This window comes from Ictidomys tridecemlineatus, chromosome X (assembly GCF_052094955.1).
Source record: "Ictidomys tridecemlineatus isolate mIctTri1 chromosome X, mIctTri1.hap1, whole genome shotgun sequence".
Classification (NCBI taxonomy): Eukaryota; Metazoa; Chordata; class Mammalia; order Rodentia; family Sciuridae; genus Ictidomys; species Ictidomys tridecemlineatus.
In genome coordinates, this window is record NC_135493.1 from 27,085,725 (window position 1) to 27,107,403 (window position 21,679).

At 37.2% G+C, this 21,679-nt stretch overlaps 1 protein-coding gene across 11 annotated transcripts in view; it reads right to left on the reverse strand.

Moving 5' to 3' along the window:
• Gria3 (glutamate ionotropic receptor AMPA type subunit 3) overlaps nucleotides 1-21,679 on the reverse strand; it is a 273,117-nt gene that overhangs the window by 67,647 nt on the left and 183,791 nt on the right. For all 11 annotated transcript variants that reach the window (XR_005733696.2, XM_040285043.2, XM_040285039.2 and 8 more), the window contains 5 exons: nucleotides 20,812-20,979; nucleotides 15,293-15,397; nucleotides 14,295-14,402; nucleotides 12,252-12,458; nucleotides 716-1,092 (listed from right to left, as the gene is read on the reverse strand). Coding sequence is in view for 10 of the 11 variants with exons in the window: in XM_040285043.2 (XP_040140977.1) it covers nucleotides 716-1,092; nucleotides 12,252-12,458; nucleotides 14,295-14,402; nucleotides 15,293-15,397; nucleotides 20,812-20,979 (965 nt within the window). In the remaining variant the exon portion in view is untranslated. The remainder of the gene's footprint in view (nucleotides 1-715; nucleotides 1,093-12,251; nucleotides 12,459-14,294; nucleotides 14,403-15,292; nucleotides 15,398-20,811; nucleotides 20,980-21,679) is intronic.

A 21,679-nucleotide genomic window follows, 5' to 3' on the forward strand; every position in this document is an offset into this window, starting at 1 on the left:
TTTATCAGATATATGATTTGATAATATTTTCTTTCCGTGACTTGATTTTTCCATTTATTAATGGTATCTTTTGAAATTTTTGGATTTTGATGAAATTTATTGAATTTTTAATCAACTGTGCTTTTTGGTCTCTATGTGAGAACTCTGTCCATTCCAAGGTCACACTAATTTACTTCTATTTTCTTTGAGAAGTTTTATAGTTTTAGCTAGGAAACTTGGGTGAGATATGACAGTGGATAGTTCAAGGATATCTGAGAGCAAAATAAAAAGAAGATAGTGAAAAGGAAGTTGTAAAGGATTTTAAAGAGAGCTCTATCTTGCATACTTTGTCTAGATTCAATCTCTTGACAAATGAGAAAATGTTTTAGCTGAATTAATGAGGAAACCATGTCCATTTGATCAAGATTTAGTATTCACTTTATCTGAATAATATTAATATTAGTTGGCAAGGTTACCTTTATCTGGAGTTCAGATGTTTGCTGTAACATGTGTATATAAATATGCAACACCATAGAAATGCATGACAGACATTCAAAGCAACACCAATAACACACTTCATGGACGCAAGCAAACACAATGGCTTGATGATAGTTTGTCACTGGATGGAATGTTAGAGGAAAGAAATCTGGAGTTGAGATGAATGAATACCAGATGCACATGAATGGAGTCTGGTCATAAAATGCAAGGGGGCGTTGGGTATGACATGGAAACAAACCTTGGAGATATATCACATCCTTGCTGCATAAAGGCACCCAAGGAAAACCAAAGGCTGTTAAATATTCCAAATTCATTAGGAGGGTCAGGAGGGCTTTGTGGATCACGAGGTTCTTCATTGTTGTCTTCCAAGTGCCATTCATAAGGGCTGAATCTGCTGACTAGGAAAAGAACTACACTGACTCCAATGTAAGCGAAGACAATGCACATCCAGATTTCATAAGCCAGTGGGTCTAGAAATGAGAATACGCCTGGTTTTGATTTCTGAGGCTTCTTTATCATGATGGAGATGCCTAGGCTCATAAACGGCTTTGAAAAATCGATGACTTCTTCACGGACCAATGTTATTGTAAGTGGAGCAACAGCTATATCAGCTCTCTGAAAAACAAATATGTATATAACTTTTAGAGACAGCCTTTCATTCAGTCATTTGCCACCTAATATAATTCTTTGGTGAAAACATAAAATCTTACATTGATACAACTAATTCACTTATCAATGCTTATGTTAGAAAAGTAATAGCATTTCATAAGTTTTAACTTGATGGTAAATTAAGGAATGGGAACTGGTTTGTTGTCCTGAGACGTATTAGCTTAGATAACTAACTCCATTTTTACCCTGATTTGTTTTTGCTACCTTGCAACTAAACTTGTATTCCCTTATGACCTATCCCTGTTTAACTCTTATTTTCTTATTTTAAATATTTTTACAGTCTTATCTCCCTCAGTTGACTAGAAACTTTTGTTGATCAAGCAGAATAGAGTATATTTATATTTGCTTTCCTTATGCCATGTGGAGCAACACAGGGTCATAGTGTTTAGTTTAATTCTTGAGTGTTTGCTATGTTGTATTATTCTTGAATTATTTTTTTGACAGCTTGTCTATTAAAACAGATTCTTTGAAAGCAGGGACTGAGTCTTCTATTTTTATATCTATCATTGCAACAGATTCTAAACTGAAAAACTGTAGATGTCTTAAAAAGTTGTTGATTTTTGAATATGATGTATGAAAACATGAAAGAACTCTTCATGGGCAATGACATGGATAAAACAGTTATTATAATACATATTAATTTATATAGTGAGCTATATTTTATGATGAATATCAGTATTGCACTCACTTGTATCAGATCAATAAAATAAATGTCAGCAGTGCATTGCATAATTAACTCAGGCAAAAGTAAGCCACGTTTTTATATTAATCCCAGGAAAAGAGGCACTAGTAATTTCTGCACTTATTTCTTTTTTTTTCCACAACTGCTCCTTTACAACAATAGTAGGTTTTGGTAATAAACCTGGCCTTAAAATGACACATGGAAAAAAAGGCTTCCAATGAAGAAAATGCTTGGAGATGATATATCAGATATAAAGTGAAAACACCAATTTTGATCAATTTTTTTCTATGATAAATATAGTTATGTCCCCCTATGTACCAGAGGGGAGAGATGGGGAAAGAATGAAAAGCTCTGAGATAGAGTATGTGTTCAAAGAAGTGAAGTTTTACTGATTTGAATTATATATGGTAATTCAAATCAGTTGAGCAATAGTCCTTAATTTAAGGGAAAATGCAGATGATAAATAGCTAACTCATTTTTGGGTGATTACTTGGTATGACACTGTGATAAGTACCTTATACATATCTTGTTTACTTCTCACAGAAACCTTGAGCTTAGTATAATTAGCATTCCCATGTTAGAGATGGAGAAACTGAAATGCTGAGCAGCTAGGATTAGAAACCTGCAGTTATCAACTCAGTAAAATCCCCTTAGGTTCATTCCAATGCATATTTGAATGCCTATTCTGTGTCAAGCACTGTTCTAGGTGCTGGGAATGGACCAGTGAACAGAACAGATTAAAAAAAAAAATACTTACCTGCATGGAGGACATCCTACATCCTTTATATCCTAGTAGAAGTTTCAGAAAGCATGTGCTTATCAAAGCCAACAGCCTATTGACCATCTGTCTTGTGGCTTGCCACCATTTCAAACTTACCTTTTCTGAAATTAAACCCATCACCTATGATCTCAAAGTAGATTCTTCTCTAAGTTTGTGAATGATGCTTATTTCAGACCTTTCCCACTTCCTAATTCTTATCAGTTTTACTGCCTCTGTGAATGATGTTGCTTCTTTCTTTATGCCACCTCAGTGTTCCTCTTCTCCTCAACATATTGCTACAGCTTAATCCATTCCTTCTGTGAATTTCCATGTCATAGAAAGTAACATTCTTGCTAAGATTTAATCCACTTATTCCAGGCCTCTCATATTCTTCTGTCTTCTTTAAGCCTAGTTCCATCTATTATCTCTTTTACCTCTTTAATTAATCCTTGTCCATTCATCTATCTCAGTGGTTCTCAAAATATGGTCCTTGGATTATAGCCCAAATTTTCACCTGGGAACTTGTTAGAAGTACTAATGCTCAACTCATACCTAACATGTATGGAATAAGAATCTCTAGGGATGGGACTCAGTCAGCTTCCAAGTTACTATAATACTTAGAGTAATTTGAAAATCATTGATTTATCTCATTCAAAGTCATATACTCAGGTATTTCTGTTTACTAACAAACAAAAACCACTCTGCCCATCTTTGGATCCTGCTACCCTCATAACCATATTATATCTCTTCCTGTCACTACCAATGTTCTTGCATAAATACACCTTTATGGCCTTTGAATTTCAATGTCATTTTATTCTTATTACCTATGAGATCTAACTTCCCACTCCTCCAATTTACTGAAATTATATCTTGAACCATATACTTGGTAACCAAATTCAAAGACTTCCCTTGGACATCAACTGCTCCTGTGACATCATTGACCTTTTTCACTATAAGTTCTTTTTTCTTTCTGCCCTGATACTAAAGACTACAAATTTCCCTAACTCTATGATTATTGCTTCTCCGGCTTTTCTTCCTAGTTCTGTTCATTCAATCAAGGTATTATTTGTACCTCCAGAGTCTGTTTATGGTGCCTGGTTTAGGAGATTATCAATGAAGATTTTTCAAATAAGAAAGACCCTTTACAGTTCTGTCATTAACCACCTTCCTTCAACCCCTCAGTATTATCATCTATGGCTTCTACTCTCATCTCACTGCAGCTGAATCCTCAATATTCAGTTCCAAGATAGGAATTTGGGGATACAGAAAGATATACTAAGTTTCAAAAGAAATGCCCATGAACCTTTGGAATGCTGGAAATGCCCATGAACTATTGGAATGCAAAACAAGTGATTCTCATGCCACCTAGTCCAAGTCCTTGCCTGCAGAAAGTAGCATGATGTGAGGGCAATGCATAAACACTAGGAAAACTAGTATGAAATTGTGTTAATTCTTTGGGCATTACGTAAAATTGTGGATGTATAACCGATGTGATTCTGCAATCTGCATTTGGGGTAAAATTGGGAGTTCATAACCCACTTTAATCTAATGTATGAAATATGATATGTCAAGAGTTCTGTAATGTTGTGAACAACCAATAAAAAAAAAAAAAGAAATTGTGTTAATTCTGCCCTGACTCCACCTCTAGTCCAGCCCTTAGCTACTCTCCCTCTATAAATATTAATACTTCACATCAAGGGGTTGCTTCTCATTGTTGAGATGATCTGCCTTCTCCTTACTTTATTCCTTACTTTATCCAAAAGTTTCTCACTGTCGAGATGGCCTACCTTCTCCCTTGAATGTATCTCTGCTTTCCTAAATAAATCTGTCTGTACCTTTAACTGATGTGCCCTTAATTTCATTTCTGTGACATTTGTCAAGAACCCCACTCATCCTGGATTGAGGTTCCCCACTCTGGGAACTTCTTGGACCTCCTTTAGTGGTATTTCCACATTGCTGAATGGATGGAAGCCAAAGACAAATTTTACGTATTTTATCCATTTTGTCTGGGGCTACACCTGGTCATAGGAACAAAGGCTGCTGAGGAGAATGGAATTGGCCAGAAAGCTAGCAGGGATTTTTGGCAGGGAGAGTCTGAATCAGCTAGAAAGAGTCTTGTCATGCCAAGAGAATTCATAAAGTCACCTCTTCTCCTTGCCAACATGTCTCTGCCTCCTGCTCAGAACATGCAAATACCTTTCTAGTATCATTTCCCATTTGATCTCATTTAAATTTAATTACTTAATTTAACTAGTTTTTTAAAAATTTTGTAAGTCTAAGAGATAGTTTGAGGAGAAATTGCTTTTTTTTTTTGTTTTGGAAGGAAGAATTAAGGGGGTATTTGTGTGATAAAATCACTTTGAATTTAAAGGAATTGAGCTTTCTTTGTTTCTTTTTTAAAACAGGGATGGAAGGGAGTTTGAGAATCTTGACCCAATTTAAAAGAAAAAACTGAGTAACCAAAGCCTCTACCATGAGGCAAGCACTGCTAAATACTAACAAGAGGTGGTCAGACAAAGTATGACATTTTGTTGTCTGGTTTCCAGAAATACTCAGCAAAAGAGCAGATTTCCAAAGGAGGCCATTCCTAATCTGAATTACTTTTGAAATCACTTAAGACAACTGGAAGAATCTGCTCCCCTCAGGCACTAGCCTTTTTCCCTCAGCCTGGCTACCTTTTCTGAATTATTTCTTTTTGAGGAACTTTTTTCAAAAAAGGTGGAGCTTCTCTATTTTTTTTGCTGGCTGTTGTTCCCTCAATGAAGAATGACATTAAATTTGTGCTCAATTAAACCTCATGGTTGTAGACCTGGCTCTAAAATGAGAATTTGCCATTACTGATCCTTAAAGACCCTCAAAAAAGACCTATATATGGAAAAAGACAAAGGGATATTGACAAGCAGGTAGAGGTCTCAACCAATAGAAGGGAAGGGAGCTACTGAAGGAATGAAGTGCTTCATTTGTGGTGTTCTGAACCATTCCAGTAGCCTTTTGTTCTCAAGCCTCTGCTTGTGCTGGTAGCAGCAGTAGGTGAGCCATTTTCAGAAACCTAGGTGGGTAAAGTAGGTGGTGTAAGGGTACTCCAGTTGACAGACAAAAACCAGCAAATGGTAAGAGCCCAGCATAAGAGTTTGCTGGTGTTTTTGCTTGCATCTTGACAACTTAAAGGATTTTAATCAAGTGGCTTAAGAGTGGCTGTGTGGGCTTGGTAAACACACTAAATTAGGTTTGATTTTTCCACTTACCAGTGGCAAACCTAAAGCAACTGCATTATTGGAGGGGATTTAGCTTGAGGGGGTTTATAATCCTTTTCAGAGGTGGGTTGCTAAAGTTGTAAATTTCCCAAAACTTAAAAATCTGCAAACTTATATGTATAAGGATGATGCACTTAAGAATCTAATGGATTTTAGGCAGAGATGACATTGAGTTTAAATGTAATTTAAAAAATTCTTTGAGCTGGAAGGCTGTTATGTCTTAAAGTATTTTCATCTGACTATCTGATATGAAATTTGTAACCCATCTGGAGACTTTGCATGAACAGCAGCTTGCCAGCCACCATTTTAAAGAGCTTTCTGAAAGCAAGGGAGAAGACACAGAGAGGGTATAGACAATGTATTGATATGTGATGCATAAAGTATTATATGTTATCCAAGAGAAAAAGCAGGCCTGACCTGATCCCTTCTCCCTGTATCAACCATAAGACTTGAGTGGCTTTGGCAGATATTTTCCTTTGGAAAGTTTAAATGTGTTAGAAAAAGGAGTGGGGTAGAATCAAGCTAGACAATAGGAATATAATTATTGTGTGTTAGGACACAGGACTTAAACTGCTTCATTGGCTTGTACTCTATGGGATATTTACTGTTTGTGATTATTGAGATCTGGAGAAAGGGATGAGGTCTATTTAAATCTGTGCAATAACAAGCAGCATCACAACAGGATCTCCTCATTTCTTTATCCAGAACAGATGTCCCAGTCTGGATCTATTGATAAGGACTTCTTGTCCTTGGAGAGCTAAGAGAGTTAAAGACAAAGTGAAGATAAAAAAAATTTCCCTGGAGCTGGATGAAGGCCCCATGAGACAAAATTTGGTAGGAAATATTTTCCCATCCTCTCTGCTCAGAATGGCAGGTTTCCATGTGTTATTAATACTCCTTCCTGAGTTAATATGCATCATTTGAAGGGGAGGGGAACTTTTATCTAATCATCAGCCCTTCTGCCAAAGCCCAGTGTCATTGCCTGAAGAATAGAAGAGAATATATGGTATCTGTTACTGGACCCTTGCTTCTCTGCCTTTTAGCTGGAATGACAGATCGACTTTCTGCCTTTTTTAATGGCAAATGAATCTATCTTAGGATGGTGACAACCTAAGAGATAATTTCTTGTAGGCAGAGAAATGTCAGTACAAATAGTATCTGTAGAATTGCCATTTGTTCTGGGAGTGTGAAAGAGTCTGGGGACACCCAGGGAATGTGACCTGAAATCAACCACTCTCTCAACCCTTTCTCCATCCTTAAGCTCACTGCTAACTTGTAAGTCAGAGGAACCAATCAGGGCAGTCTGGTCTTTCCAAAAGCAACATCCCTCCATTTTATTCTTAATTCTAGGTGCTAAGAACACAGGTAATATGGCAGCTGCTCACTGGGAGGTGTCTTCTTAATTAGATAGGGCCACAATTTCTTTTCCTGCCTTTGTTTTTGTTAGGTCATATCTCCTCTCTAAGGGTAGAAACCCCATATATTTACTTTGGGTTTTCAACTATTTTAAATGATAAACAGAGGTTTGTATTACTTTATCATAGAGGTCCCAGATAAATAATGGGCATCTTGGATAGAAAATTTCTTGATCCATCTAGATTATAAACTCCCAAGGCCAGGCAGGGATACTGTCTCTGATTGATACCTCATCAATCTTCCCATAATTTGACAAGTTTAGTGAATGCAGCCAGTGTGACCTGGTTGACAGAACACTAGACCAGGAATTATGAAACTTGAATTTCCAGGCCACATTATTTTGTGATCTTGTCAAAATCTCCCTGTCTTCCATCAGGCTTTAGTTTCCTAGTTTGCCCAACATGCAAGTCTAACGTCCATTCTTGACTTGTCCCCATAGTCATGAGTAAAGTGAATGAAAAGTTAGGCTAAAGGAAGTTTAAGAGCCCTGCTAGCAACAAAATGCTCTTTTAAAATGCCCTCTTAAAACACTTGCTATTTGGGAGCCATATAACCTTGTGGTCTGTAAGCCATTTGAGCTGGGACAATTACCATGTGGCAGTGTTGCAGACATGCAGCTCAAAATCAAAACTGCTAAAAGCAGGTGGACAGTTTCAAGTCCATAGTGTTCTGAAGGGCTTACATAATGGGATACATTGTGTCCTACTGACATTTGTTTCAAAAATAGCCTTCTTAGAGATACAAGGTGCCCAACATTGACTTTGATTTGAATTGGTTTAGAGGGGAAAAAAGCCTATTTAGGAATCATCTGAGAAGAGGCTGATTGACTTCTTTATTCTTTAACAAATTTAATTCATTTTCACTCTTTCTTGACACTTTATGGAAGATGCTGAAATGTCTTTTGCAAAGCTTCCTTCATTTTTCCTGCTCTGATCTGTTTTACATACTAAAAGCATAAGAGGAAATACCCTAAGGATAAAGCAATGCCTATCTGTGTAGTTTTTATGTTCACTGAAAGAAATAGTTCCCTATTCTCCATCCTTTTGCTCATTAAGCAGTCTGAGAAATCATTAGGGGTTTTCTGCCCTTCTTCTTCTTAAATAACTTGCAAGCCACAAGAGGTCAGTCCTGCCAGAAATGAAAGCCTGTGTTTTCATGTTTCTCCCTTTCTATCATTGATAGAGAAGTTGAAAATTTCCCAATGCCAAAAGATTAAAACTTCTAAATGAGGATGAAGACAGATTTAGATTATGAGATCATCCTCCCTAACAGAAAGCTCACTCCAAGCATGATATGAATATCTATTTTTCAGAGCCACAGGTTTTAAAGGAAAGTAGAATTTGGCTGTTGACTCCAATGGCTTGGTTTGCTGTCACTTCTCTGAATTTGCCTTGTGTTATAATCCCAGAAAGCATCAGAGACTTGTTCTGTATCAGGGAAGGAGGAGGACATTTCTGTCTTTATTAGAAAGAACTGGAGAGAAAAGATTGGAAGTTTCCTCCAGAATTTTTACCTTTTCAAAAGTAAAGAGGTAGCATGTGAGTGACTAAACAAATAAAAGCCTCTGTAGTTCTCAAGCTCCCTCACTGACAAGTAGATGAATTGGGAAAAAGAAGAAATATGTGTAGATTAAATGAGTGTAGCACAGAGGACATGCCAGAGGAGAAATCAAAACCCACTGAGAAAGCTGGTCTTTGTGTAGACAATGTCAGAAAATCTGCTTTGCTCTACATCACTGTGTATAACGTCTTGCTCAATGCTAGAAGGGCTCTGATCTATTTACAGAGTGTGACAGGTTTCTTTTGAGATACCAGTGAGCTCTGGCCATTTAGTTTTGAAGAGCTGGTAGAACTCATGAAACTCAGGTACCCTGGGGCCAGTGGAAACTGACACCCTAAATTTCTTGCCATCTGCTACGGCCAAAAAAAGTCTCTCCAGAATGGCTAAGACACCAAATGCCTTTTTAATAATTTTCAAGTGTCTTTTAGGATGAGATAGGTCTGAGACAACACTTTGGCTATTGGACATTATCATGTAATGGTTAAAGCACACATCCTTCATAATAAAAGTTCAGGGTTCAAATCATTATGTCATTGCTATGATCAGAATGTTTGTGTCCTCTCCATTCACATGTTGAAATTATAACCCCTGAGGTGATGTTATTAGAAAATGGGGTCTAGGAATTTATTAGGTCATAGGGCAGAGAGCTCATGAATTAAATCAATACCCCTAGAAAAGATGCTTAAGAGACCTTTCACTCTTTTCACCATGTAAGAACACAGTAAGAAGGTGCCATCTATGAGCCAGAAAGTGGACTCTCACCAGACAAAGAAATCTGCCTTGATTTTGAACTTTCACATCTCCAGAATTGTAAATGTATCTGTTGTTTTTAAGGCACTACTCTAAGCTATTTTATTACAACAGCCTGACCAACTAAAATAGTCACTACAGGCTGTTTGGTTTTGTGCATGTGACTTCACTCTCAGCCTTAATTCTCTCACATGTAGAAGGAGGTTAATAAAGGCACTTTCCTCAGAAGTGCATTATGAGGATTAACTTACATGTGATGATGATAATAATACATGATTGTTTCCCAGGCATCACTTTTGCCAGCTATTCATTCATTAAAAGAAAAAAGTGACTTTTTACTATGTAGCAGGGAATGTACTAAGTGTAAGGGTGAACTGTAAGCAAGGAAAGATCTCTTGGATCTTGAGTATTGGGGAGAAGAACCAGAAAGATAAGTCCTTATTACTAAATGGTAAAGTGAGAGGTTAGAGCTGTGTCAAGATGGCTCATAGCTTCTCAGGGTCCTCAGAAATCATGTCAGGTGTTTTGCCCCTTGTTCAGCTCTCTCTGGAATTAGATTTTCTTTTTTTCACTCGTTGGATCACTTGGATTTCATCTATAACTCAGTCTTGTGCCAGTTCTTAGGACCAACCTTGACTTAAGACATGATTGGTTCCAGCCCCATAGATGGAGAATGAGGATCAGTTTGCCTTGCTGCTTATATGGCTAGAGGATGGTGTCCCAGTTTTGATAACTGGGGCCCAGTCTCATTTTAAATCTTAGATCCCTTTCTGTGCCCTTATTTTTAGAAATGAGCTTTTGCCTTTGTACTTCTTCCCAAAGGGCTGTTCCAAAGACTTAGTGACCCTAGTATGCTTTTATGATTGGAGAGCTACACCTTATTCTCATTGGTTCCCATCTCAAGCACCAAGTCCTTTTCTTAAACCTCAGTCCTATAGATAACCTATATGTTTGCTTCAAATCAGCTAGAATTTAGTATTGCCTACCCGTTATATTCCTTTGTCTTTTCCTTATGTGTTGTCTATATAGGGACCAATCATTGCCTCTGCCTTCAATTGTATTAGTTCCCTAGTGACTTGTTTACCTAATGGGCAGTTCTTGTGCCCAGTTTTGCTTATCTCCGAATGCCTCATTGGGCTGCCTAAGATTCCAATCAGAGGCTAAAACCACTTAAAACTAAGTCACTGAGGAGCTCTGAGAATACCACTGTGCCCCTCTAAAAATCTTTAATTATCAGTATTCTTTTGCACTTTGCCCTAGGCCAAACACTTGGTAGAGACATTCTGTTCATTCATTCAAGTATTTATTTAAATTCTATGCTCCAGGCTCTGGGATATTGAAATGCATAAGATATGTCTTATGTCCTTCAATAGTTCATTGTCTAGTAGGACAGGTAAACTTGTAAGTTGATCATTACAGTACAAGTTTAGAAGTACTATATGAATACAAAAAGTACTAGAAGGAAACAAAAATTCGGGACATCTAATCCAAACTGCAGGTGCATAGGTCAGATTAGGGAAGGCTTCTTGAAAAAGGTATCATCTCTGAGTTCTAGAGGATGAGTAGCTTGTGGTAGCTGATTGAAGAGAGGCAAATGTATTTCCAGATATACCCTGAGTAGAGCTCAAGTATATGAAGAGAACAGCACATACTTTGCTACAGCTGGAATGTGTGAAGGGGAAAGTGTAAAAGATGAAGCTAGAGAGGTAGGTGGGTGCTAGACTATGAAATGCCTTATTTTCCATGCTAAAGAATCTGAGTTTTATTCTGATTTTTAAGGTAAGAAATTATAATAATGTAGAAATCTGATTTATAAAAATAGAGGCAAGGGTAACAGTTAAATGACTGAGAATCAGTAAAAAATCTTAGCTAATGTGATGATAGTGGGCGATGAAGGATGTATTTAGATTTGAGAGATTTAAAATGAGAATTCAACTTGGTACAGTGATGTACACCTGTAATCCCAGCTGCTTAGGAGCTGAGGCAGGAAGATTACAAGTTCAAAGCCAGCCTCAGCAACTTACCAAGGCCGTAAGCAAATTAGCAAGATCCTGTCTCAAAATAAAAATAAAAGGGTTAGGGTTGGTGTCCCTGGGTTCAATCCCTACCACACATACACACACCAAAAATAAGTAAGTAAGTAAATAAATAAAAAGAAACAAAGAAAAAAGAAAAAGAAAAAAATTCATATATGGTTACTGACCAGATATGAAGGGAATGATGAGGAAAGCTGGTGGAGTTGCTTAGGCAAAGTTGCTTAGGCAACTACGTGGTTAAGTGATTCTGCTGTCTGAGATAGGGAACACAGAAAGAATAGATTTTCAATAGAGGGCAGGTCGTGCTTAATGTTGGCAAATAAAATTCCCCAATTCTACTTTTCTTTTAGTAGAATAATCTTGTTACCCAAAAGATTACTTTTGATGGACTACCTTTACAGACTTCAACTATGTTTTTTTGTGGTCCTGAGGATTAAACCCAGTGCCTCATACATGCTGGGCAACTGCTCTTACCACTGGGCTATATCCACAGCCAGACTTCAACTTTAGAAGAAAACATTCTTCTTACAGATTTTATGAAAGCTAAACAGTTGCGAAAATGTTGCAATTAGAGATTAAATCTCCTATCTTCTTTTTTTAATTGAAAAGTATAGAGTTTAATGCAAACAGAGTTGAAAAACACTTACCCCATAGACAAGTTCTCCAACCATGCCGTTCCATATTTTAGTTTCAGGATCCCTTGCACCATATTTCCCATCACCAACAATAGACAATTTATATTTGATTCTTACGTGCTTGGCTATTTCATAGGCTAAATCTACACAATAGCCTTCATATCGTTCATTTCCTTCCAGTTGCTCATGGTTTTTCTTATACATTACATATGGTGATTCCTTTGGATACAAAAAGGAGATCAAATGATTACTCCTATACATTTTTCTAAGACATGGTAAATGTAGTAATGATTTTTTTTCCCTCTGTAGCTTTTGAGGTTTGGTGTGTGAAAAAGGGCTTTCTTCTTTTTTTTTTCCATTTAATAAGCAGAAGAGCCTCAATTGACTATTCATTGGGTCACATATTCCTTGGAGTCCTTAACTAATGATTTAAGGAAGTAGAGAAAGATTTAAGTTTTTTTTGAGAGTTTGAAAGAAGGACTAGTTTTCACTGGTAAAGTCTTTGATTTAGTCAAATTGTGCAGAGGTATCTCCCTTAGTTACATGAAAGTGAACTTCCTTTGATTTCTCAGGTAGGAACCACATTCATATGGGCCAAGTCATAGGAACATACTGTGATCTTTGGAAGATGAGGGTCTATGGCTTATTCATTTTTCTATCCACAGGGCCTAGTACAGTACCTAGGACAAAGTGAGTATTCGATATATATGTTTAAATGAAAGGTCAACTTCAGCCAAGTCTATGTTCAGCTAATTAGACTTTCATACCTAGTGCCATACTTGTTTCTAACCCAGGTTTCTAATGAAAACAAGCCAGCTTTTAGGAAACACATTTTAAAATTAATCAAGAATACTATCTCGCATGTTTTATTAGCATATTATATATAATATTTGGGCTCATTTTGATGTAATCATACAATATGGAATATAATTTGCTCCATGTTAGTCCCCAGTACTTCCTTTTTCCCTCCCATCCTCCCTTCCCATACCCTTCCTCTACTCTACTGGTCTTCCTTCTATTTATTTAGAGTTTTCAAAATTAGTGCTTTATATATACATATATATACACACATACACACACACCCACATACACACACATAAAGGTGAAATTCACTGTGGCATACTCACACATGTACATAGCATAGTTTGGTCAATTTCATTCCACTGTTCCTCCCTTTTGTCATCCCTTCTCCCTCCCTCTCAATCAATCAGTCCCCTTCCTCTACTCCAGTGATCTCCCTTCTACTATCTCACATCCTCTTAATAGTGTTTTGAATGTTGTGAAAAACTTTTTTAAAAAAATAATTTGTTTTTAGTTGTAGATGGACATAATCTCTTTTTTTTAGTTGTAGATGGACACAATATCTTTATTTATTTATTTTTATGTGGTGCTGAGATCAAACCCAGTGCCTCATACATGTGAGGCAAGTGCTATATCACTGAGCCACAACCCCAGAACCATTTATTTATTTATTTATTTATATGTGGTGCTGAGGATTGAACCTAGTGCCTCACGCATGCTACGCAAGTGGTCTACTGCTGAGCTACAGCCCCAGCTCATTGTGGAAAACTTTAATGTGGCGAATTGTGCTTTGAAATGGTCTTATTACATGGGTAGGAGATTGCTATTATACCTATTCTTTGTATTAAACAACAACAACAACCTGAAGCTCAGAGAAGTTGTGACTTGCACGATTACAGAGGTTAGCAAGAGTTCTAATATTAGAACCCCAATGTACTCTCTTGTTTACACAATGCTGCCTCCCCCACAATGAAGAATTAGATTTCAAGTCCAGATGAAGCATCAGTCCTATGGGAGTGTGACAGGGCAAAGGAGTTGAATGATATCTGAACTTGTTCTGAATTATTCTTTCTTTTTAAAAATTGCATGCTAGTCATCATCATGGCAAAAATACTATGAGGGTTTCCTGATCTGCCCTGTTGGAAGTTTTCACTACTTGAACTCTTTACATTTTTTCCATTGGCTAAATGATACTTTATAGGAAGCAGATGTCTTAATGTACAGAAAGCCTACCTATTCTTGGTTCACACTTACCAGAATGGTAGTCACAACTATGGTCCGGTTCTCTGATGATGCACTGTCATTGCTGATTTGTTGATCTGAGAAAGGTACAAATCTTTCATATTCATTCCAGTAGCCAGCCTACAACAGAGCAGACATTTGACTTGGATGCCTGTTTTTCACTCAAAAAGTACTGCATGAAGTTCAAGTGCTATTGTAAAATGAAACCTTTTTTTTAGTAGCTTGACTTTTACAAGGACTGATGTCCTGTTTTCCTCTGTCCTACAAGGACTCCAACACAGATGCACAGATGTACTGTCCTGGGGGTTTCCACCTCCATCTCACTCTGATATTATATGACATAATTTATCCCATTGTAGGATAATTGGCCTTACCCCCCTTTAAATTCCTGAAGCAGAAAAATCCTTTGTTTCAAATCATAGGAAAGCTGGAAGGTAGGGATGGGAAATCAGTGATTATCTTTTAGACATGATGCTAAATATTTTATATTCTGAGGTTTTATTAAATATCTACTAAATTCCTGCTTCCTTCTCAGTTCAACTATTAGTAGGATACAAGCAAATTTGATCATGTAAAGTTCAGCTATAGAGAAAGGTACTTTTCCAGAATCCTTTTGGTAGGTGAGTTGGAAAAAGAGAAGGAGACCCATTTTTCTATTATTACTATTTTTCCTGAGACCATATGTACTTTGGAAGTTTCTGTTTAAATAAAAACATCCTATGAAATTTGTGATTCTGTCCCTTTATTGTAGGAAGCTGTTAATAACTTGTGAGTCTATCACTTTTACAGGACCAGCCTCAGAGTGAAATCCTCCTTTTAAAATGAAAAAAAGTATCATTCTGATTACAAAGCAACTTGTGCATTTTATCTATACTCCTCATGGGATGGAAGGGCAAAAATGATGTGTGGGAATTTGTTTTGTGTCTGTTTCCTAACACCTATTTCTTTGTATCTGACTAGTGTCACCTTCTAAGAGACTTTTTCTCTAGTTGTCTGTTTTGGTTACTTACTTTTCGAGAGCCAGTGACTTTCATTTCATACACATCAATGGTATAATTTGTCCTACGTCCATAAGTGTCAAATTGGATGTTTCCAGTCATTCCTTGTACTTGCACCTGGCAAAAAGGAAAAAAAAAAGTACGAAAATTTAAAGTACCACTGCCTTATTGCCTTATAGGTCTCTGGGATGAGGTCCACTGACAAATTTTGAAATCTTAGAGAATTTCTATCCTGAGTCATTGTGCTCTATCCACCAGATCAAGTCTATACAGATCTTCAATTCCTCTGCAGTATTTTCTCAGTATGGCTTTTAGTTATAAAGTTTGGTGTGGGTGTGAGTGAGTGAGAGCTCTACCACCAGTTTTTCAAGGACTTGACATTTCCATTAGTCCCTTCCTCTTAAGAATACTCTTCAGGCTACTCCCTGAACTAGGTTAATGCATTCTTCTAAATCATGAGTTCCTTGAGTCTGATGGCTGTATCTTAGTATTTCCAATATCTGAATAAAGTTTTGTTTAAATAACATGGACTTTGAAAACCTTGAATTCATCTAGCACCACAACTTAATAATTGGATGATTCAGGGGCACATTTCTTTTTTTTTCTTTTTCTTTTTTTTATTGATTGTTCAGAACATTACAGAGCTCATGATATATCATCTTTCATACATTTGACTCAATTGGGTTTTGAACTCCCCAAATACATAATGCAGACTCACTTCTGTTACATACTCACATTTTTACATAATGGCATATTAGTGACTGTTGTATTCTGCTACCTTTCCTATCCCCTACTATCCCCCCTCCCCTCCCCTCCCCTCCCATCTTCCCTCTCTACCTCCTCTGCTGTTGTTCAATTCTCTCCCCTTTTTTTCCCTCCCCCTTGCTCCTCACAACCTCTTATACTTTTGTGTATCATTGAAGGTCTCCTACCATTTCCATATGCTTTCCCTTCTCTCTCCTTTTCTCTCCCTCCATTCGTCTTTGTTTACTGTTAGTCTTTTCCTCATGCTCTTCCTTCCTGTTCTGTTCTTAGTTGCTCTCTTTATATCAAAGAAGCCATTTGGTATTTTTTAGGGATTGTCTAGCTTCACTTAGCATAATCTGCTCTAATGCCATCCATTTCCCTGCAAATTCTATGATTTTGTCATTTCTTAGTGCTGCATAATACTCCATTGTGTATAGATGCCACATTTTTTTATCCATTCATCTATTGAAGGGCATCTAGGTTGGTTCCACAGTCTAGCTATTGTGAATTGTGCCTCTATAATCATTGATGTGGCCATATCCCTATAGTGTGCTCTTTTAAGGTCCTCAGGGAATAGTCCGAGAAGGGCGATAGCTGGGTCAAATGGTGGATCCATTCCCAGCTCTCCCAGGAATCTCCATACTGCTTTCCAAATTGGCCGCACCAATTTGCAGTCCCACCAGCAATGTACAAGTGTGCCCTTTTCCCCACATCCTCGCCAGCACTTGTTGTTGTTTGACTTCATAGTGGCTGCCAATCTTACTGGAGTGAGATGGTATCTTAGGGTGGTTTTGATTTGCATTTCTCTGACTGCTAGAGATGGTGAGCATTTTTTCATGTACTTGTTGATTGATTGTATGTCCTCCTCTGAGAAGTGTCTGTTCAGGTCCTTGGCCCATTTGTTGATTGGGTTATTTGTTATCTTATTGTTTGATTTTTTGAGTTCTTTGTATACTCTGGATATTAGGGCTCTATCTGAGGTGTGAGGGGTAAAAATTTGTTCCCAGGATATAGGCTCTCTATTAGGGGCACATTTCTTAATGTTTTTTTTAAACCTCAGTGTCCTAATCTGTAAAATGGGAAATCTTAGTAGTTGTTGGGAGGGTTAAATGAATTATGCATATGTAATGCTTAGATCAGTGTCTGGCACATAGTAAGCATTGCTATGCATGCTAACTATATTAATTATTATTAAAATGAATTTAGCTGTTTCTGGAGAGGGTTATATATTTACCAGTTATACAGTGTCAGGAATAAGCTTTTCCTCTTATTTAACCTATGACCATTGTTAAGTCTAGGGGTTCAAGAATATGAGGCACTAGAAAATCATAGGTATTAGAAATATGAACTCCTGCTTGGGATGTCAAATACACATTTAAGCTACAATATTTCCTTGGCCTGAGCACGTTATTTTTTAAAAAAAATTTTCAGTTGTCAATGGACCTTATTATTTATTTATTTATATGTGGTGCTGAGGATTGAACCCAGTGCTTCACACATGTTAGGTAAGCGCTCTGCTACTGAGCCATAACCCCAGCCCCATTATTTTGAACTACTAAGAGGCCACTCCTATTAAGTGAAGAGAGTTCCTTAGTTGTTTTTACAGTATGGGGACATTGGATGAAAGACCCTTTATAGATATGAGTCATTACTGTTAACCACTTGCATTACTCATCTCATGAGTAAGGGTCAAAACTTTGCTTTAAAGAAAGATAATCTGTTTTATTTTCTCAGGATAAAAGGATGGAATAACTTCATTTAGAGAAAATGAGAAACTGCTAAGAAGGTGATAATAGGTTTGTGCTGCAGAAGGGAAAATTGATCTCAAATATTAGGGAACATTTTTTTAAAGGGAAGGGAGCTTGCTTACTGGTAGGAGTCTATGGAATTCTTGTTGAAAGAGAAGTGCTACAATGTGAGTAATTGGAAACAAGATGAATGCCTATCTGATGCAACAAACCTAAGCACTGTTGTCAACCTGTGCCTGCAAAAAAGGGTGACGTTACACTTCTGGTTAAAGAAGAGGAACTTTGTCGAAGTAGAAATTACTTTTTCAGTTAGAGTAGGAGTGACAAATATTGCAATGCATGATGAACTCTTTATATTCCATTTTGAGCATCTAAATTGTAGGAGAGGAGTTAGGCAGGGCAGAGGCAATGGCAAAGAAACTTACTAAGAAAATCTTTCATTAGTGAAAAATACATGGGCTTCAAGTTTCATTGAAAATTGTATATTTCTAAAGATTCAGCTTATCTGCATGGGATTTATGAATTGTTCAGTTGAAATTTTGTCTAAAACATTCCAGACCTCATGATTCAAATGTTTGGTGGTCTGGTATTCAATGTCAGTTATACTTTCCCACCATATGGGATCCCTTCTTTAATCCATAGAGCCCTGTATAGAACTTAATTTAATCACCCATGTATTACTGGCTCCCCTCCTAGATAGGAAGTACCCTAAGATGACAGTCATTCTTTTTTCCTGTTCTCAGCAACTAAGACAGTGCCTGAGATAGAGCAGGTGTTCCATAAATTTGTATTCAAATGACTTAGACTCTGTGATAGATATCTCAGTAGACTGTGCAAAAGCCAGTGGCTTTAAGATATTTTAAAGAATTTGTTTACATATTAACAATTTAAACGTGAGCTCCCCTCCTTTCTTTTCAAGTTTGCATACTAATATTAAGCCTGATACATAGTCATAGGTGCTTAATAAATATTTACTGAATGAGTGGCATACTTATATATTCATTAAAACAGGCCCCTTAGGGTCCTCTATCAGGCAATGATTTTGTTTGCCAGATTTCTTTCAAGGAAGAGAATGATTTATTGAGAAATAACTATGTGCTAGTCACAATGAGGGATGTTTTTGCATAATGCAATCTCACTTTTAATTAACTCAAGTAAAAAGAGATTTCTTTTAATGCAATAAAACATTTAATACTTCAGACTAGCCTCACTTGCAGACCTCCTGAATAGTGCAATTTTACTGAAGCACTGTCTACTTTTGGGAAATGTTGATGCTTTTGAGACTGTTTGGAGCATTAGAAAGAGGTTGGCCTATAAAAGAGAGGAGAAGGATCCTTCTGGTTGAGTGCTTTGAGTCATTAAGGCCTGGGGAGGAAGGTTACTTACCTGGCTTATAGATGGAGATTTATCAGTAAGTTAGACCTGCAGGAACATTTATGTATAATTGTATGAGCAACTCATTTTCTTCTAAACAAATTAATTTATTATCATTCATTATGGTGGTCAGTTTTCTATTTGGGGAAGGTTGTTGTTTGTGTCATGAATGGGCAGTCAATTGGAGATGCTGGCTCTTGTCTCTTGAGCCTTTGTTGATGAAAATTCCTTTTGATTCACTCTGAGGGAGTTTTATATTTCACTCATCATTATGTTTCACCTGACAATACAAATCTTGTAACCGCTATGAAGGTTGAATTTAATTAACTGCTCTTCAAAATTGTGCAGTGCTACCTCCATAAAACTACACTTAGGGCATTTGTTAGGGAACTGACATAATGACATAAAAATCTGCATGATGGGAGAATGAGTCATATCTCTTTCTTGGAGAGAGACACAGGGGCTACTAACCCCTTTTGATTGAATGCTTCCAACTTGGCAAATTGAAGGTGGCAGCAAGAGAGCCAACTACACAAAATGATGTACGTTATGAGGCCGCTACAAATTCTTCGTTGCTGGGCTGTGCACAGAATTATCTTATCATTGCCTATCTCTTTGTTCATTTGGATGTCCCAAACATCAGGATAATTAGGTAGAAATAAGAGATTCTTGTACTCTTGAAGGCTCATTTTAATGTATGCAGGCACATGTGGCAGGCGATAAAGCAAAATATTCAGGAAAGAGCTCTTGCTTGGAAAGCTGCAATGAATGGGTGATGCTGCTCCTAGTGTAAATAATGGAATCTGTTCAAAGGACACTGCTTGAAGCCTTAAATGATCTCCTACCCAGTAAATACTAAAAACAAGTGACCTATTTGACTGTCTATCCATTGATTCCTTGTACTTTTCTTTAGGCTTTTTCTTTGCAGCATTGGTCAAAAGCCTCTTAAGTAGGTCTAGAAATGTATCATGTTCCTGCATTCCACCATGTAGAATAGTATAAATGTTCTTTTTGACAACAGAAATGCTATCACACTGGCTCAGTTTCTCAGTCTATTCAGGTTAATAATTTGTTGGATGAGCCTGAGGATGCCATTGTCCTTTGTCACGTCTATCTTGAAGTTAGGAACAATCTTATAAAATGTACAAGTCTCACTCAGGAATGTCATATTTCTGGAAGGCTTGAATTATGGACGTTATTTGCATATTCATTCCATAACTTTTGAGGGTACCAAGTTCTGTTTGCTATTCAAAATTCATTTGACCCCAATTTACCATTTTTTCAAACTTTAAGGTAGAACCTCCTACTTTTAGGGTTCTAGATTTGGGTGAATAAATACCCATGTTCATCCTTTCTGTATCTTTAGTCCTATTCCTTTTAGTGTGGCATTTTTAAAAACTGTGGTCTCATTTTTTTTTTTGGTACTAGAAACTGAACCCAGAGATGCTTTACCACTGAGTTAACACCAACAGTCATTTTTATTTTTTGTTTGGAGACAGGTTCTCCCTAAATTGGTTAGGGCCTCACTAAGTTGTTGAGGCTGGCCTTGAACTTGCAATCCTGCCTCAGCCACCTGAGCCACTGGGATTAGAGGGGCAGCTCTCCTCTTTTTGTGTCTTTTTGTAAGGCCCCTCCAGCCCACTAGCCCATTATGGTCTTTACCATTTTCAGAGCTCTCTCAATATCAATTCCTTGACTCCAGGGCACAGCAGGATTTGCTAAGCAGTCTCCAGCACTGCCTCTCCGGGACACATCCACTCGCTGCCTCCTCAGGTAGCGGAAAGCTTCTGCTATGACCAGTATTGCATCGTGTGTCAACGCAGATGTATACTAAAATGGATGCATGGAAAATAAGACATCATGACAAATGACATCCTCAAAACTTGCCTTGTTCCTTATAATTTCCATTTGTCTCCACCTCTTGCTCTACAAGTTATCCTAATTATTTGAGTCAAGAGATCTCTGTGGGCAAGCCTGACTTTGATTCATTCTAGAATGATGCTTCTTACCACATGTGTGGTTGTATTAAGATTATTAAGATTAAATTGCTCAAGGGAATCTCTCTCTTGCCTCAATACTGTGTTTCATATTGAGTGAGTGACTACTAAAAGGCCAGGTCCTTTATGGGGAAAGAAATGCTTGTGAAGTTAAAGGATGGCATGTATAGATTGGAGAGGAAACAGCATATCCTAAAGCAAGAGTGGGTTATTGCTGTTTGTAATAGAAAATTCAGATCTGGTGTTTACTTAGGGGAAAATGGAAATAGCTAAGTTAGACAGCTTGAAATTAATTTGGAGGAAAACATTAATCATTTCTGTCTGGTCCGTGTTTCTAGCAAGCTAGGACCTCTGGCCAGCAATAAATCAGTTTTTGTTTCCTGGGGGGTAGCAAAGACCAAAGCTGGTTTTCAATTGTAGAAAATTACAATTGTTATTGAGTTTTAAATCTGATAACATTGACAATTTGTAGGCAATACTTTATGATATTACCTCTTTCAGGCAAGAACACTTATTTTCTTCTTCTTGGATAT